The following is a 19,311-nucleotide window of genomic DNA, read 5'->3' on the forward strand; positions in this document are numbered from 1 at the left end:
GGAGTGGAAGGGAAACCCAGTCCCCGGGAGGAGCCAGGGGGGACTCCCACCGGCCAAGAGGGTGGCCAAAGCTGCCCTCTGAAGACACACGATAGCTTTAAAGGCTGGCAAATTAGAAAACAGCCCTGGAACGAGGGACAAAGCAAACAATTCAAGAAGCTAGGAAAACAGCAACAAAAGCAGTTCACTGAAAGTTTAAAGACAGAATTAGGAAAGACTGGTGAATAAATTAAAACGAAAAAAATAGTGTCCAATGATCACAAACTGATTCTTTGAAAAACCAGTAAAACAGAACTACTGTTTCCCTTGCGTCCTCACCGACTCCACACAGATCTGTCTTTATCATCTTGTTTTCCTGTTCTTAATTCTAGTTTTATTAGAGTATCGTTGATTTACAATGTTGTGTTAGTTTCAGGTGCACAGCAAAGTGATTCAGTTATACATATGTTCATTCTTTTTCACGTAGGTTATCACAGAATATTGAGTAGAGTTCCCTGTGCTATACAGTAGGTCCTTGTTTGTTATCTACCTTGTATATAGTAGTGTGTGTATGTTCACCCCAAGCTCCTGATTTATCCCTCCCCCCAACACGTTTCCCCTTTGGTAACCATATAAATGAACTTATTTACAAAACAGAAATAGACTTACAGACATTGAAAACAGAAACAATCTTCCTGGAGCACCAATCACTTCCTTGTTCAAAACCATTCCCTGGCTTTGTTCACACTCTCCCTGGAGTTCTTTGCCCACTTGCCATGCCATCCCCCTCTTGGGCCCTCATCAGGCTAACTTCTACTCATCCTTTGAGACTCTGGAAGCACTTCTTTGCTCTCCACTCTGCTGCCAGGCTCTACCGGATAGCCCCACTATCCCACTCCCCTTTGTATGTGTGTACTGTAGCCCTCACTGCCTTAATTGTAACTGTGCCTCCTCCCTAACAGGGCTGAGGACTTCCTGGGAACAGAGGTATATTTCATCCCAGTCACCTAGCAGAACTCCTAGCCCATACTAGCTACTTAGAAACTTTAATTAATTCATGTTTTCTCTGGGTCCAGAAATGTCATTGATCTAAAGCAGAACAGTCATGACCCAGCCACCTAAATCTGTTCAGTGAAGCAAAGCAGAGGTGGGCTGAGATGCAAGCCCAGTGCCCCAGACAGATGCCAGAGTCTTCGTTGGACACTGGTTTCTGCATGTGGCAAATACTAAGTTGGGTCAAGTTGACGCTAACAAACTGAGGCAGAGCCATTCTGACGGCCGTTTCTGTTTCCCAGTGAACACTGCGTACAGGAGATGTTACATTAGGCAATTATTTTACACAAAATATAATCAATTTCCCTGTGTTGCTTTCTCTCCAGCAAATGATTCTGCATAAAGCAAAGTTTAATGTTTTGGCCTGGCTAAGAGGCTTTATCTTGGATGGAAAAAGAAGTGCTCCAGAAACCTTGCCAGAAATTTCCAAATATCACTGAGTCTTCAAATATTGCACTACGCTGATCAGTTTTCGTTGACTTCCACATACAGCGTTGACTCAATTCCTTTGCAAATCACTCCGTTCTTTAGACCTCATTTTCTCCATCTGCTGGTGTTGGAGGGTCTCCTGCGGAGGCGGGGTGCGCTGTGTCTCACCATGAGGACGAGGACACTGGCAGCGGAAGCCCCGGGGAGCAATCCCTGGCGTGAGCCCTCCGAGAGTCCGCCATTAGCCCCACCAAACAGCCCGGGTCTGTCTTTATCATTTTTGCCAATCTTTTCACATTTAGCACCCATTTCGTTTCTCCGTTATGAACTGTAAGTCCATAGACTTAACACACTTTTCTGCTCAGTTTTAAAAACTGTTTTCTCTTTGCTCTGAAGCATCTCTCCACAGATTCCGGTTGGTAAACATTTGTATGTTCTAAGTATTACGAGTATTTTCTTCCAAAGTGTCCTGTAACACTTTTGTGTCTTTGATTGTACTAGCCTTTAAAAACGGCAGTCAGATTTGTCAGGATTTTCCTTTATGGATTTGGCCTAAAATGGGCATTTCCCACTTGGATTCTAAACACTGCTATATTCTCCCTGTGCTTCTGTGGTTTGGTTTTAATGTTTAGCACGTGCGTGCATGTGTGTGTGTGTGCGATGAGTGGTGGGGATCTACTTTATGATCTTCTAAATGGATAGCCAATCACCCCAATACCATTCATTGAAAAGTCTGTTTCCCACTGCTCTGCAGAATCTCGGAAATTAAATTCCCAGATTTAAACCAGGGTCCATTTCTGGACTGTTTGTGCAGGTCATAAGTCTTCTTGCCAACTTCTGCCCCAGCACCACACGACATGCCCTGCTCTTCTTTTTTAAAACTCTTGCATGTTGACTTCCCTGGTGGTCCACTGGCTAAGACTCCACACTCCCAATGCAGGGGGCCTGGGTTCAATCCCTGGTCAGGGAACTAGATCCCACGTGCTGCAACTAATGATCCCGCGTGCCACAACTAATGATCCTGCGTGCCGCAACGAAGATCCCGAGTGCCACAGCTAAGACCCGGCACAGCCAAAATACATAAATAAATAAATATTAAAAAAAAAAAAACTCTTGCATGGTTTCTTTTGCAAGTAAAAAATTTTAAAATCTCTAATTTTTCAAATTATGTTGTGCCTCTGCAGTAATACACTGTTTTCTTTTGCCCACACCGCATGGGTACCCCGCCTCCTGCTCCTCTCCCTGGAGGGCGCCCACCAGGCCGCCTTGCTGTGTGCGGAGGGGCGTCCACCCGCCCTGACCCCAGAGCCCACGGGACGCTGGCGGCGTCTGGCAGCTGAGCACCGCTGAACTAATGCCAGACTGTTGACAGTAGGCCTCCTCCCACTTGTGGGAATGTTCCATCCTTCTCTCCGCAGCCTTCCATGTGCGTGTCGAGGGCTTGGGTGGTTTGCAGCCCGCTCTGACAACAGCTGCCTTTAACCTGAGTTGACCGACACTGCTAATTCCCCTTCTGCCGCGTCTCCTGCTTTGTTGGTCTTGCCTGTTTTAGGGTCTTTCTCTGTCTTCTTCTGGCTCGATCAGGTGTTGTTTCTAGCCACTTCCCCTCCACTTGTTCAGAGGCAGCTCTCTTCCTAGTCTTGTGATGTAATCAAAACCCACCAAGCCCACCTGAGCCTGAGGTTGACAACCGTCTCCACCGGCGTCTCCACCAGCGCCGGGGATCTAGAACACTGACTCGCCAGCCGCTCGAGGCAGCCACGATCTCCAGCCTTCCTCAAGCTTCCGGATGACTGCAGCTCTGCCTGGCGTCTTGGAATAGCCTCACGAGAGACCCCGAGCCAGAGTCACACAGCTAAGCAGCTCCCAAACTCCTGACCTATAGAAACTGGGACAAAAATATTTATTATTGTTCTAAGCTGCTGAATTCTGGAGACTTTTGTTATGCACTAACAGATAACTAATACACTGCCAGCAACGCTGTGTACCTTTAAGATAAAATTTTCAAGATTCATGAAAAACGTTTTTTCTTTTTTCTAATTAGGATTGCCCTGAATTATTTATTTTGGGAAAATCTGGCAGGTTTAAAACATTAAATCTTCCCACCCAATAATATGATACAACTTTCCCTTAGGAATTCTCTGCCATTTGTCACGTTTTATAGTGTTCTTCACATAGGCATCAAACGAGAACAGATTTATTTCTAGGACATCGTAGTTTCTGTTGCTAAAGTGAATGGATCCTTTCTGCTACTACATTTCCTGGTTGGTTATTTTTAGTGCATTGGAAACTATTAAGTTTTGAATGGTGATCATATATCCGACCTTCCTCTTTCATTAGTGGTCTTTTATTTTGATTGTCCCGCGTGGATTTTCTAGGTAGACAGTGTGCTAGCTGCAGATGGTGTCTGCTTCAGGCGTTCACGGTTCATTTCATTCTCCTGACTCCTGCGCAAGCTCCATGTGCTGCCTCATCGTCATGGTGACGCCCTGCCTGCCGCTTGACGCTTCAGGAAGCACGTCCCCTGTGAGCTCTGGATGCTCCCCTTCGCCAGGTTACAGAAGTGTCCATTTCTTCCTACCTTATTAAGAATCGACAGGTTTTGTTGTTTATTTTTTTAATTTTATTTTTTATTGATTTATTTTTGGCTGCCTTGGGTCTTCGTTGCGGTGCGCTGGCTTCTTATTGCGGTGGTTTCTCTTGTTGCGGAGCACGGGCTCTAGGCACGCGGGCTTCAGTAGTCGTGGCACGAGGACTCACTAGTTGCGGCCCGCGGGCTTAGTTGCTCCGCGGCATGTGGGATCTTCCCGGACCAGGGCTCAAGCCCGCGTCCCCTGCGTCGGCAGGCGGGTTCTTAACCACTGCGCCACCAGGGAAGTCCCCTCAATGTATGTTCATCGAGCACCTGCGACGTGCCGTGCACCCTCCTGGCGCTGGGGACAGAGCTGTGAGGAACGGAGGCCCTGCTGTCCTGGACGGGGTTACCCTTCGCGGTCGTGCAGTTTGCTGCTTGGTTCGATTAACTTCCTGCGCGTTCAGGACTTTTCAACCTGTGCTCCAGTTAGATGGCGCATCCTCTCCTTTCCTTTTCTCTTTCCCCTCCTCCTCACCCAGCACTGGTGTCAGGGTGATACTCCGGGCAGCGGGAACCTCGTTGATGGGGAGGACTTGTTTCTTAGCTGCTTGGGGACGCCTACCCACAAATCCTTCATTAGGGAAGACCCAGGCCTGCTTTAGAATTTCCTTTGTTGTCAGTCTCTTCAGGTTTTCGACAATCGATTTGTAACACGGATTCCGATCATCACGGTTCGGGGTCCTTGCTTTGCTCCTCACGTGGCGAGACTGCACAGTGAGGGCCTCCCGCCGTCTCTGGGCGCTGGCCCTGGGGGCTCGGGGCCCACTGGCCTCAGCTGTGTTTGGGGCACTCCTGGGTCACCCCAGGCGAGGGGAGGGCTGTGCCCACCACGGAGGAGTCCCTGCAGCCAGCCCCCGGGCCTGCACACAAGGCCCCGTCCGTGGAAGGGCTGTCCCACCCTAGCCCGGCCTTAGGCACAGTTTAGTTTAAAACTAATGGTAACCACATGAGAAAAACGCAAAGGAAAATACATGAAAAAAACCAGGAATCCACTACCCAAAATGAACAATGCCGTACTTGCTTCCGACCTTTTCCCCCAAGAAGTAAAACATATTGGTATGGTCTCGTGCAAGCCTCCTCTCTCCACCCCCAGTGAGGGAGGTGAGCCGGGAGCCCGGGTTTGCTTCCCGCTTTCCGGTCCTGCCACCAGCAGATGTGGCCACAAACCACGCGAGGCGCCAGGCTGGTCTCCGACGCAGGTAACCGGAGCCACGGGGTGCGGAGTCTCTTCCGCGTGCTTCTCAACCTGCTTCTGAGACATTTCCCCGTGGACTTGCAGGGGCTAGTCCATCAACTGTCACTGCTGTGCTGCCCTCACCTGAACCAACAGCCCCGATTACTTCACCACCCCCACTGTGGGGACAGCAGGCTGGACACGTGGGCTCTTGCGGGGCAGCTGGCGTCTCGCCTTCTCCAGGCGCTGCCTGGGGCCGCCCCAGAGCTCCCACCAGCAGGGGTGCTGGCTCCGCGCCCCGCATCTTGGCCAGAACTCTGGCCTCTCATGCTTTTGTCAATTGAACTTCATTTATTTCCCTGACATCAAATACCTTTTAGTTTTCTTTCTAGCCAGTGGGGACTCCCTTTCTGCAAAGGGCCTGTGCATCCTGGGGACCATCTGCCTCTCCTGCAGGCATGCGTGTGGTGTCTGTGTGGTGCGTGTGTGGTGTCTGTGTGTGATGTGTGTGGTGTGTGTGGTGTGTGTGCATGTGTGTGTAAGGTGCCCCTCTGGGCCTCACACTGGCGCTCTGTCCGGTGTGGGTGTTGGGACAGGGATGGGCCTGGGGCTTCCTCAGGAAGGTGACTGGCGTTCACGCTGTTTCCAGTGTGACCTGCTGGTCCCGGCTGCCTAGGGTGTCCAGCCCAGACTGGCCCGAGCCCTGCGGGTCCAGCGGTGGGAGAATCAGGCCCAGCGTGGCCTTGCTCAGCCTCTCCCCGGTCCTTCTGGAACTTGTTCTGAAGTTCCCCTCCGGGCCTCTAGCCCTACTTCCCCACTCACCTGCAATTCATCTAAGCCTCTTGGGGCTGTGTCCTCGGTTAACTCAGGACCAGCCGTGCTCACCAGCCCTTCCTCCCGGGCCAGGCCAGACCCTACTCATTACAGGAAGCTCCACTTCCGGGACCTGGAATTTGTTTTGCTTCGCCCTGTTCCATCAAGTGATCTCTTGTTCCTTCTTTTTTTTTCTTCCCTTTTTACATAGTTTTTTTTACTGGGATAAAATGCACATAACATAAAATTTACCATTTTGACCATTTTTAAGTGTACAGCTCACTAGCACAAACACATTCACATTGTTGTGCGACCATCTCCAACATCATCTCCAGAACTTTCCATCTCCCCAAACTGAGACTCTGTCGGCATTAAGCTCACTCCCCACCCCTCCTCCAGCCCCTGGCACCCACCCTTCTACTTTCTGTCTCTAAATCCGACCCCTCTCGGGACCTAACGAGTGGACCATATAGTGTTTGTCCTTCTGTGTCTGGCTTATTTCACTCAGCGTCACGTCCTCAAGGTCCATCCGTGTTGTGCCATGTGTCAAAATGTCTTTCCTTTTTAGGGCTGAGTTATACTCCCATTGCATGTTTTTACCACATTCATCCGTCAATGAACACTTGGTTTGCTTCTACCTTTTGGCTATTGTGAATAGTGCTACTGTGAACATGGATCTACAAGTACCTGTTTGTGTCTCTGCCTTGGATTCTTTGAGATATTTACTCAGAATTGGAATTGCTGGATCATATGATAATTCTATGCTTAATTTTTTCAGGAACCTCCATACTGTTTCCCGTGGTGACTGTGTCATTTTACATTCCACCCAGCAGTGTACAAGAGTTCCAATTTCTCCACATCCTCACCAGCACTTGTTCTTTTTAAAAAAATTATTATTATAGCCATCCTAACAGGTGTGAAGTGGTATCTCACTTCGGTTTTGACTTGCATTGCCCTAGGACTAATGTAGTTGAGCATCTTTTCATGTACTTGCTGACCATTTGTGTATCTTTGGAGAAGTGTCTATTCAAGTCCTTTGGCCATTTTTTTTTTTTTTTAATATTTATTTTTGGCTGTGTTGGGTCTTCGTTTCTGGGCGAGGGCTTTCTCTAGTTGCGGCAAGCGGGGGCCACTCTTCATCGCGGTGCGTGGGCCTCTCACTGTCGCGGCCTCTCTTGTTGTGGAGCACAAGCTCCAGATGTGCAGGCTCAGTAGTTGTGGCTCACGGGCCTAGTTGCTCCGCGGCATGTGGGATCCTCCCAGACCAGGGCTCGAACCCGTGTCCCCTGCATTGGCAGGCAGACTCTCAACCGCTGTGCCACCAGGGAAGCCCCCGCTTTGGCCATTTTTGAATCGAGTTATTGGTTTTGTTGTTGGTGTTGTTGAGTTTTAGGAGTTCTCTATATATTAAGGATATTAATCCCTTAGCAGATATGGATTTGCAAATACAGTTGACTCTTGAACAACATGGCTTTGAACTGCATGGGTCTGCTTATACGTGGGTTTTTTTCCATAAATGTGTACTAGAGCAGCGGTCCCCAACCTTTTTGGCACCAGGGACCGGTTTCGTGGAAGACAATTTTGCCCTGGGGGTGGGGAGGGAGGATGGTTCAGGTAGTAATGCCAGTGATGGGGCGTGGCAGATGAAGCTTTGCTCACTCACCCACCGCTCACTTCCTGCTGTATGGCCCAGTTCCTAACAGGCCGCAGACTGGTAGTGGTTAGGGTTAGGATGTGGGACTTCAAATACAGAGGGCCAACTATAAAGTTTTACTCAGATTTTTGACTGCTGGGCAGGGGGTCGGTGCCCCTAACCCTCAAGTTGTTCAGGAATCGATTATGCTTTCTCCTATTCCGTGTGTTGACTTTTCACTCTGTTGGCAGTGTCCTTTGATGATCAAAAGTTTTTAATTTTGATGAAGCCCAATTCATCTATTTTTACTTTTGTCGCCTGTGCCATTGGTGTCCTATCCAAGACATCATTGCCAAATCCAGCGTCAGGATGTTTCCCCGTTTTCTTCTAGGAGTTTTATAGGTTTAGTTCTTACGTCTATGTCTTTGATCCATTCTGAGTTAATTTTTTCACGTGGCATTAGGTAAGAGTCAAACTTCATTCTTTTGCTTGTAGATATCCAGTATTCCCAGCACCGTTTGTTAAAAAGACAGGGAATTCCCTGGCGGTCTAGTGGGTAGGACCCTGTGCTCTCGCTTCCAAGGGCCTGGGTTCGATCCCTGGTCAGGGAACTAAGGTCCCACAAGCCATGTGGTGTGGGCAAAAAAAAAAACCCCCCCAAAAAAAAAAACCGCCTTCTGCCATTGAACAGTCTTGGCAACCTTGTCAACTATTATTATTTTTTATTTCCGAAATGAAAATATAGTTTATTACAAAAAGTTTATTATATTCATAAATTATAAGGGAAAAAACAATGAAGTCATTTCCGAAGATGCCAAAAAGGGACTTAATATAATTTAACAGGCATTTCTAATTCAATAAAAGTTATTAGCGTATTACAACAAAAAGAATATAAGAGAAATTAAAGCAACATTAGATTAGATTAACAGTGAAACACTAGCAGCCATTCCATTAAAGTCAGGAAGAAGACAATGATACTCACCATCACTGTTATTTAAATCATGCAGGAAATCAATTTAATAGGCCAACTAAAAAAAAATTCTAAAAATATTAGAAGAGACAAACTTTTCACTATTTTCAGATGTTATCATTGTCTTCCTAAAAATTTCAAGAGAATGAACTGGGAGAGGACTTCCCTGATGGTCCAGTGGTAAAGAATCCGCCTTACAATGCAAGGGACACGGGTTCAACCCCTGGTCAGGGAACTAAGATCCCACATGTCGTGGGGCAACTAAGCCCGTGCGCCACAACTAGAGAGACTGCGTGCCTCAAACTACAGCGCCCACGTGCTCTGGAACCCGCACACCACAACCACAGAGCCCACGCGCCCTGGAGCCTGCATGCCACAACTAGAGAGAAGCCTGCGTGCCTCAACAAAGAGCCTGTGCGCCACAACGAAAGATCCCGCATGTCACAGCTAAGAGACCCGACACAGCCAAAAATAAATAAAATAAATAAATATTAAAAAAAGAGGTTAACTTGTTTTTTTTTAAAAAAAGAAAATGAGCTGGTAAATTATTAAAAAAAATAAGAGTGTAGTATAGTAACAAATTAGAAAATAAATATTCCGAAATAAGTAGCTTTCTATATACTGGCAACAGACAGAAATATAACAGAAAAATCCATTCACAGTTGTGACAATAAAGTGGTCAAATATCTAGGAGTAAGTGTAAATTGAAAATAAATGAATAAAATCTATATGAAGAAAACTGTTCAACACTGCTGAAGAACAGAGAAGAAAACCTGAACATGTGGAGTGACATACCATGTTCATAGATGAGGAAATCCGATATTGTCAAGAAATCAATTTTCCCCCAAGTAGATTTTTAAATTCAAAGCAATTCCATTAAACATATTCTACATTTGAAATAGTGAAAATGTATAATCTACATAAAAGATGAAAATAGTGCAATAAACATTTGTACACCCCTCACCCCAATTTACCAGTCGTTAGCATCTTGCCACCTTTACTTCATCTCAACTACTTTTATTTTCTGAACGTTTCGAATGTAAGTTGCAGAAAGCAATGTCACTTTGCCCCTGAATACTTCAACATGCATCTCCTAAGAATTAAGGCATTTTGACACAGCCATACTCATCAGTTTCACACTTGAGACAGTTAACAATAATCCTATAGTTCCACCAAAAACAGTGCTTGTCAAATTTTACTATACATGTGAGCCACCTGGGGATCTTGTCAAAATGCAGATTCTGATTCAGTGGGTCTGGAGTGATGGCTGAGGTTCTACATTTCTAACAAGTTACCAAATGATGATGATGATGCTGGTCTGGCAGAACACACTTGGAGTTTCAAGGATCAAATGTTGTTCCTTCTATACCCCCTTCCCAGGTTATCACTCCTCTCTCCTCCTCTAAAGAAGGAACCATTATCTTAAACTTGGTGTAGTTTATTCCTATGCATGTTTTCACACACTTATTAGATATATGTATCCCTTAACTATATACAGTATGTTTTCCATATTTTTGAACTTTACATACGGTATCACATTGAACATATTCTGGGGCAACTTGCTATCTTCATTCAGCATTATGTGAGGTTTATCCATGTTGATAAATGTAGTTCTGAGCCATTCATTTTAACTTCAACAAATCTTCCCCAAGGAGCTATGGCTGGTGGGTAGGCTGGCTGCAGAGAACTCGCAGAAGTGTGGTGATGGAGGAGTTGGTATTTGGAGTTGGACATTAACCAGGCTGCTTCATTTTCCATTGTGAGGTTGTAATTCACAAACAACCTAGCTTATACAGTTCTGGAGGTGGGAATTCCAACATCAAGGCTCCAGAATATTCGATATCTGGTAAGGGCCTGCTTCCTTGTTCATAGATAGCCGTCTTCTTGCTGTGTCTTCATGTGGCAGAAGGGCCCTTGTCAGTTATTTTGACTTTGCTCATGGTGTATATTTTGCCTTGATGGAGGGTTTTTTGTTTCTCACATGTGGTTAAATGTATCTCTCTTTGCTTTTATGGCTTCTGGACTTTGAGGCTTGGTTAGAAAGGCCGCCCCTACTCCACGGTTATAAAGGGATCTACCCAGGGTTTCTTCTAGTGCTTTTATGGTTTTATTCTTCTACATTTAAAACGTCAACACATTTGGAGCTCATCCTGGTACTCTGTGAGAGGTATGGCTACAACTTACTTTCTTCTAGGCAGCTGCACAGTGTCCCAGCGTCAATCAAAAACACCACCGCCTCTCCCCCACAGCCACGGATTTGAGGTGCCATCTTCAGCCCACACTAAGTGTCTGCAGGCATGTGGGTCAGTTTCTACATTTCCTATTCCGCACTGTGGCTCGTGCATCACATGACAGGACCCTATCGCCTTGATAATCAAAGCTTTGTGATATGAATTCATGTGAAAGCTGAACCTATTCTTGCTTATTTTTCCATTTGACCAGTTTGCCAAATTGAAAAGGGAAGATGAGCTTTTAGCAATTTTTATCGTTGATGACACTGAGCTGTGAAGCGCCTGGGGAGAACCCTCTGTGCTGGTGAGTCTTCCTCTCCAAGAACATGGTGTCTTCCCACTGCCAAGTCTCTTGATAATGCCCTGGAGTGTTTTAAAGTTTCTCTCAAATAGGTTTGCGCTATTTCCTGTTAAGCTTATTCCTGTTGTCAAATGTGCCTTTTTCACTCATTTATCTTCTAGAGTCTATTTACATCTGTAAAGACCACTGACTTCCGAGCCGCTGTCTGCACCCTCTTCCCGCCGCACCCTCTGCCGTGGACGGATTCCAGTCCACTCTCCTGTGCTGGTGGGGCACAGTCACGTGTCTCCCGTGATGCTGGCGTCACCTCCTCCCCAGTTGCTCATGTTCTCCGCCCCTCTTGCTCGGCTGCGTGGGCCAATGTTTCCAAGATGGCGCAGGTCACCTTGGGGATGGTGACACACCTCCAGCTCTGCTCTGCCTGGCACTGTGGTTCTTCTGACTCCTTTTTTTCCAGGTGTTTTGCTCTCCTTCATGGCAGAGATCTTCCCCGAATGTCTGGTGCCCTTGGCTGTTAATTCGTGTTTAAAGTGGGGACTGGGGCTTCCCTGATGGCACAGTGGTTAAGAATCTGCCTGCCAATGGAGGGGACACAGGTTCGAGCCCTGGTCCAGGAAGATCCCACATGCCGCGGAGCAACTAAGCCCGTGCGCCACAACTACTGAGCCTAAGATCTAGAGCCCGCGAGCCACAACTACTGAGCCCACGTGCCTAGAGTCTGTGCTCCGCAACAAGAGAAGCCACCGCAATGAGAAGCCCGTGCACTGCAACGAAGAGTAGCCCCCGCTCGCCACAACTAGAGAAAGCCTGTGCACAGCAACGAAAACCCAACACAGCCAAAAATAAATAAATTAAAATAAAATAAAATAAAAATAAAATAAAGCGGGGACTGATAGCTGATAGCAACGTGGGCAGACTGGGGCTTGGTAGCTGGGGCAGCTTCCTGTTTCTGCGGCCTCAGCCATGCAGCTGGGAGCTGACTCTCCAGCTCTGCCCACCCCGTGGCCACCCACTGGAATGTGGCTGCCACCTCCTGTTGGCCGGTCCTCCAGCCCAATTCTGTCCTGTGGGTTCTTGCCTTCCTCAGAGCCCTCTGCAGTCATTTTGGTGGGACTCCTCGGAAGCAGAAAGGCACAGGTTTGCCCAGCTCTCTGTGGGAGGCTGGACGTCTGCAGACCTTTGTCAGGGGAGGTCTTCTCAGACCTAGGCCTCAGCCTGAGGTCGCTGCCCTTCTGTGAGCACAGGTCCCCACCATGCGGGGCACTGGGGGCCTGCAGTGACACTGCAGATGAGGGCGGCTCTCGTGGGGCTCAAGCTGGAAAGGGCAGGGACCAAGGGACTGGTAGGGCCAACCTGTGCCAGCCGGGCTTGTCCCTGAAAGACGACGCCTGACAAGGCGCAGGTGTGGGGAGATCCCGAGGAAGAGCCTTCCGTGCCGAGGGTGCGCCAGGAGGGGACAAAGAGGATGGACACCCTGCAGGACAGAGAGACGGCAGCCTGGAGCGCCCGTCAAGGCCACAGCAAGTGGCTGACATCGCCCAAGGGCTGGCAGCAGTGGAGGGAAGAGGCAGCATGACACCGGCGGAGCGGCCAGGGTGTGGGGGACACTGCAGGGACTCTGTGCCCCCAAGTCAGAAACCTGGGAGTCTGCGGAGAGGGGTCTGCACCCCTTCCCCGCCGCCCCAGAGCCCCTCTCCTCTGCGCCGCCTCCTGCCTCCCAGCCTCGTCCCCACACACCCCTTACCCACAGGGGCCCCCACCTCCCGGAAATGCAAACTTGGCAGGTCGCCCCTGCCCAGGAGCAGCCCGGGCCGTCCATCGGCAGGTGCGCGGTGGGATGGAAGCCCCATGACCCGGCCCCTCCCGAGAAGTCCTTGCCCCCGACAGGTACACGCTTGTGTGTTCTATGTCCTAGCTGGCCCATCCTGAGATGTCGGCCTCATGGAAGCTGAGGGGCGGCTGGTTTCCGGCAAGGGCACAGCTGGTAGGGCACACGGAGCCCGCTTTCCTTCTCCACCACCTTTTCACGTAAACCTTCGACCTCGAGAACACCCACGCAGACGGGTCCAAGCACACAGCTTCACGGGCTCCACTGAGCCTGGCCTGCCACAGCCCGGATCCATCTAGCCTGGCTTTGACCCTGATGCCCAGGGAACAATACAGAACTCCTGGAGGCGTGGCTTCTGTTGCTTGTGAAGCGCCCCGGGGGCCAGAGGAGCTGTGACCTGTCTCCTCGCGGCTGCACGGCGACGAGCAGCTGCCCGCCCACCGGGTTGGGAGGCAGGCAGCGGTACCTCCAGACTGGGGCTGGCTCAAAGCAGCGCCTCCAGAACCATTTTGGCCAGACTCTGGTTGACAAGTCCTCCGGCTGACTGCCCGCCTGCCTGGTCAGTAGGACGCCGTCCCTGCTCTGGGGGCAGAGCTCCCCCTGACTGGGATCCCTCCGCTCGGTGGCGCCCGGGGTTGGGGTGGCCGGCAGAGGGGCAGAGCCCACGGCTGTGGGGGACAGGAGGGGCCACGCCCACCCTGGTGTCCACCCAGGGCTCTGGGAAGAGAATGCTGACGCTCTGCATGGCCCCCAGCCCAGCACCTGCTTCTTATCAGACGCTGTTTGGCCCTCCCCCAGCTCGAGAGGCCCCCTCTCCACCCACACCTCCCCGGCCTCCCCGGGGTTTCCCGAGAGGAGCCCGGGGACCCAGAGGCCACAGCCTGCTTCGGCTTACCCAGTCCTATCAGCACCTGCTGACTGCTGCTCGGGGCACTGCGCTGGCCCCAGGCCACCGCTGGGCTTGGTGGAGCCGAGGGCCGCCCGTTCTCTTGGGACGGCTGCGACTCTGGCATCTTCCCCAGGAAGGCCTTAAACAAACGCTTCCCGCTGCACCTCCAGCCCCTTGGGGGGCTCGCCTGCACCTCTGGGGCTCTGGGGGTAGGTGCCCGCGGCTACGTGTGCCCCTCGGGCAGAGGGAGGCCGCGTCAGGGTCAGCGGGGCTCATCTTCCAGCCACTGCCCAGATAGTGCCGGGTGGGCCTCAGCCAGGGACACCCAGCAGGGTCGACCCCCTTGGGTGTCCTGGGTCCCCAGCTCCTACAGCCATTCTTCTCCACATGGTCAACCCAGGCCGGAGCAGCTGCGGCCGCCGCCCTGCCAGGCCTCCTGCAGGCTCCCCCAGGGACGCTCCTTCTCCCACCGCGGCTCCAGCTCCTCGGATGTGCCCCCAGACGGCCCGGGTGCGTCTCTTCAGGACCCTGCCTGCGGGGCGCACTGAAGGCGCGGAACGACCCGGCGAGAAAGAAGGGCACCCCCCAGCTCTCCCCGCCTCCCTCCTCCCGACCCCTGTGACCTCACCTCGACGCCCCCCGGCCACACCCCAAGGTCCAGGCTCTGCGCCCCCAACCCGCACGACCACGCGTGAAGACGCCGCAGCAGACGGCAGCCGGCCCTCTCCACTCCCTGGGGTCTGGGGATGAGGAGTTCGCTGAGGGGTGGCAGGGCAAGGGTCATGGGGACACACGGCGAGCGTCAAAGGGAGGGAACCACGGGAGGCGGCGGTCAGCGGGGGAGGGGCGGGATACACTACGGGTACGGAGGTGGGGGAGAGGTGGGGTACACAAGGGGGGCAGGGGTGGGGGAGGGGCGGGGCACACTACGGGGATGGGGGCGGGGTACACTGGGTGGAGGGCGGGGAGGGGCGGGGCACACTACGGGGATGGGGGCGGGGCACACTGGGTGGAGGGCGGGGCACACTACGGGTACGGAGGTGGGGGAGAGGTGGTGTACACAAGCTACGGGACCGGGGGCGGGGAGGGGCACACTACGGGGACGGGGGCGGGGCACACTGGGTGGAGGGCGGGGAGGGGCGGGGCACAGTAGGGGTAGGGGGTGGGGGAGGGGAGGGGCACACTGGGTTACGGGAGCGGGGGAGGGGCCGGGCACACTACGGCCTCGGGGGCGGGCCCATCGTGGTGGGAGGGTCAGAGGGTGGGGCCCACAGCGGTTCTGGAAGGCCCGAGGGGGCGGAGTCGAGCCCCACGAACTTCCGCTTCGACAGGCTCCGCCCTGCCGTTTCCGCTTCCGGCCCGTTTTCGCGCCTGCGTCCTGGGCTCGGTTGTCAGGGGCCGACCGGGGTTCCGCTCGCCACGCGGACCTGGTCCCACCCCTGTGTCCATGGCCCGGGGCTTCATCTCGGGCTCTCGAGGAGTCCCGGACCCGCGCCGCTCGGAGGGGCTCGCCTCGCAGACGCCCCCAGGCGTCCGCGCTCTGACCCCAGGCCCCCTTGGGTCCCCGCCTCGCGTGGGGGCCTCGGAGCGCCGGCCCGCGACGTGCGGGCGGAGCTCGCGCCTGGACGGATGGAGGGGCCGAGGCCGCTCGAGAGGAATCACACAGCAGGCGAGGGAAGGCCTGGGAGTGCTCCCCGCGTTTATTAGTGTCGCATCAGCACCTTAAAATACTCCACGTGGTCACATAACGTGACAGATTAGAATCTGTTTTCCAAAAACGCTATTTACATTAATCCTGTTTTCCATTAAAAAAAAAAACAAAACCAAAAACCTAGCAACACGTACATCCTAGAAACCAAACAATGCACAAAGAACTGGACGGGGGGTCTGCAGGAACGCACGGTGGCACCCCTTAGCCTCCCCTGGGGGAGGGACCCCCAAGCCCAGTCCTCAGGCCCCTGCCAAGGACTTATCTTCCTCTCCACCGGAGGACAGGACGGGTCTCGGGAGGGGGTCAAGGAACAGGTGCAGGGGTCAGGCAACTGGCCTTTGGGAGCAAGTGGCCCGGTCTTGTCATGAGGAACCTGTTCTGGGACAAAGGCCAGTCAGGTCTTCATATCTGGGAGTGAGGACAGGGCAGCAATGCTGGCCCTGGCCGCTCTGATCTGCCCGCCGCTGCACAGAGACCTTTGGTTCTGGGCCCAGAGTCCCTCTCCTTCCGGATCTGCAGCCGTGACACTGACTCGGGACACCGGCCTGCATGCCCTGAGGAGACGGGGACCCAGGGGACCAACACGAGGAGGGAGAACCAGTGGCCCGGATACAGGGCTGGAGCTCACCTCCACGGGGCCTCGGCGAGGGCAGAGCCTGCCCACACCGTGCCACCAGGCCCACGAGGAGCCTGGCCTTACCCGAAGGTGACTGGTCACCCAACGGGCTGAGAACCCCTGCTCCTGTCCTGTGGGTCATGGTCTGGGGCCCGTGTTCCTCACAGGGCCACACCGCCCTCCACGTGCTCACGGCTGCACTGGCTCAGTCACAGACGGCTTTGGCTTCTGCATCACCTTCCTCCCAGGGACAAAGTGCTTTTATATGTATCCTCAGAACAGCTCCATGAGGTAGGCAGGGGAAACGTGACCATCCCCGTTTAGCCGATGGGGAAACCGAGGCACCGGCGTGAGCAAAGCCCAGGTCTCCAAGTGAGTTATGGTGATCGGGGCCATCTGCACGACTCCTGGGCCCATGAACAGTGTGGCCGGTTGGCCCCGTGGCACTGGACAGACCACAACTGGGCTCTGCAGGCCCAGCGGCACAGGGTGGAGGTGCTGGGTGTCTTCTCCTCGTGGGTACAAGGACACAGGGAGGCGTGAGGAGGACAGCTCACAGTTGGGATGGATGGGACAGCCCCCTTTGGCCCTTCTTCTAAAACTAGCTCTGCAGCTGTAAAGCTAAGTCAAGGGTGTGTCACCTGCACCTCCTTCCTGTTGAGTGTGACCTTTGGAAACCCGAGCAGTAACCAAGGCCCTGAGGCCAGTGGTGGGAACAGGGGTGGGAAGGCCCAAGGTCCCCAGGCTGCTTCTGAGTGTAGCCGCAGGTGGGTGCTGCACAGGCCGCCCAAGGGGTCCTCAGCTCAGCGGCCTGCACCCTCACCCAGGTCCTTCCCAGGGAGGGGCAGGGCCCCTGGTCCAAGGTCATGTCCAAATCCTGTCTGCCAGCTAGGTCCAAGGCCCTCAGCCATGGACACTCGGACCCTGCACAGCTGCCTGGAGGAGGTAAGCAGGTAGTCACAGGTAAGAAAAACAGGCCATTTTCCATCCACCAAGTGGGACCCCTCTGTGCCACGGGCTGTTGGCGAGGCCTGTCCTCCAGAAGAGCGGGAAAGGCCTGCAACCTGTCTGCGTTTGGCACTGTTTTTCTGAGCACAGCATGTGTGGCTCTCGGCCCTAGGAAACTGGGCTCACGGCTCCCTGGGTGGGTCACCACGCTCCTACAGCCACAGCTGCCAAGGAGCAGGAGCTGGGGGCTCTTCCTGTGGAGTGCTGGGGTGCAGGCCTGTGGGGGAGCAGGACTGGCGAGGAGCCTGGCCTCAGGTGGAGGGTAGGCTCGCCCCCCTCCGCAGGGACCCAGACCCCACACCCCTCCGTCCTGAGGAGCCCGGCCTAGAGGTGGGGCCCCAGCTTCACCCACAGCCCCGACGGGGCTCGGCCCCTATGGACTGGCCACATTAGTGTTGCAGGTGACAAACACCTGGCTGCCTGGCCAGACACCTCCCAGCCAGCAGGGGGGCTGGGGTGGGGGCAGGAGGTGGCAGCTGCGGAAGCCACTGTGCCCACTAAGTTTGGGGCGGGCACAACCTGCAGAAGCAGAGCGGCGCCGCAGGGACGGCCGGGGGAGCAGTGGGTGTGGGGGGCTGGGACCCCGGGCAGCACAGCTGGCTCTGCCTAAGCCCTAAGGGGCTGTTGGGGCTTCAGAAGAGCAACGTCTGTTTGGCAGCTACATTGCAACATGTATTTGAAAGCATTAAAAATATCCGCTACTATAAAACCTCCACTGCCCCCTGTGGCTGGAGTTTACTGGGATCCACGAGTGGGCGGTGCTGGGGCATCTCTTGGCTGGTTGGTGGCTGGGGCCCAGGGCTGGGCTGACTGGCCTGACTGGCCTCTGTTCCGCCCAGGACGCCCCCGACAGAAGGCTGGCCTTTGGCCTCTGGCCACCCAGCTCGGTGCCTGGGCACACAGGCAGCCTGGGGTCCGGGGGGCCGCCCGCCGGACCCTGGCTCCGAGGAAGCAGAGTCCTGGCTTTCAGAAAGGACAGGACGCAAAGGCAAGAACCCTTCTTGTTGGGGGGCTGGGTGGGGGGAGTCCTGAGGCCACAACACACCTTCCATGATTCTCAAGTTCAACACTGTCCGCCTGACCTCCCACCCTTGCCGGAACATTCTGGTTAATAAGCAGAGCAGTTATGGGGTCCCGGTGGGGGGCCGCCCCGTTAGTTTCCAGGTGGTGAGCATGTTCATAATTAAGACTGTTTTTCTCTGGGTTTTTAAGGGTCTGTCTCTGCAGTAAACTGAAATGTTAACAGAAAAGCAGCTGGGCCCTCCCGGCGCTCGGCCATCGCAGGGCTGCAGGGCGGGGAGCCGGCGCGGCCCCTCGGCAGGCGGGGCTAAAAGGTGGACTTGGAGTGTCCGAAGATGCAGATGGGGAAGTGCTTGACGTGGGAGGACCACTGGGCCGCCAGCTGGAAGAACTTGACGTCGTTCCACTCCACACCGTCGATGAGGACTGTGGGGGACAAGACCACCTGACCCACCTGCCCCTCCTCCAGGCCGTGGCACAGAACGAGGCTGGAGGGCCTGACACCCCCGGGGACTCCCAGGCTCCCGGGTGACACTCGCCGGTTCTCAGTGGCCCCTAGGAGGAGGAGGTGCGGGACGGCCCAGCCCACCTTGCTGCCCTTCCTGCCACCTGCCCACCACCGCCCCCATGGCCAGCCCCTCCCCGACTTCGGGGGAGCTGCTTGTCCGCAGCCCCTCTGCCTCAGCAGGGGTCTGCAAACCCAATTTAAAACACTCTCCACTTAAAGCAGAAAATCAACAGAGGCAGGCCAGGGTGGTTCTTGGCCACTGTGGTCAGACTTGAGCTCGTGAAAAAAGAAAAATCTCGAGAGCTCCATATTCTGTTAGTTGTAGAGTATCTTCTATAGAGAGTCTGAGGTAAAGCACAAAGGACTGAGAAATTACTTCTCAGAATTGGAAAAGCCACTCCACGCACACAAATAGCCTCATCCACGTGTGTTCAAAGCTCAAACTACGTAATATGACTTCATAGCAAACAAAAGCATTTCCTGAGGTCACCCAGTTCGGCTCTGGTTTACTTC

At 53.5% G+C, this 19,311-nt stretch overlaps 1 protein-coding gene and 1 long non-coding RNA gene across 5 annotated transcripts in view; both read right to left on the reverse strand.

The window, feature by feature from the left end:
* Positions 1 to 2,561: 2,561 nt before the first annotated feature.
* On the reverse strand, positions 2,562 to 14,791 carry LOC309655542. The gene is made up of 2 exons (XR_014260886.1): positions 14,564 to 14,791; positions 2,562 to 12,692 (listed from the first exon to the last, which is right to left on the reverse strand). It is a non-coding gene; the product is annotated as an uncharacterized lncRNA (long non-coding RNA).
* An 819-nt stretch (positions 14,792 to 15,610) lies between these two features.
* Positions 15,611 to 19,311, reverse strand: part of PACS2 (phosphofurin acidic cluster sorting protein 2) — a 62,916-nt gene continuing 59,215 nt past the window's right edge. For all 4 annotated transcript variants that reach the window (XM_082450818.1, XM_082450817.1, XM_082450820.1 and 1 more), the window contains one exon: positions 15,611 to 18,716. In XM_082450818.1, the coding sequence (XP_082306944.1) occupies positions 18,598 to 18,716 (119 nt within the window). In that variant the 3' untranslated portion in view covers positions 15,611 to 18,597. The remainder of the gene's footprint in view (positions 18,717 to 19,311) is intronic.

Source organism: Balaenoptera physalus (genome assembly GCF_965194825.1).
Source record: "Balaenoptera physalus genome assembly, chromosome: 2".
Classification (NCBI taxonomy): domain Eukaryota; kingdom Metazoa; phylum Chordata; class Mammalia; order Artiodactyla; family Balaenopteridae; genus Balaenoptera; species Balaenoptera physalus.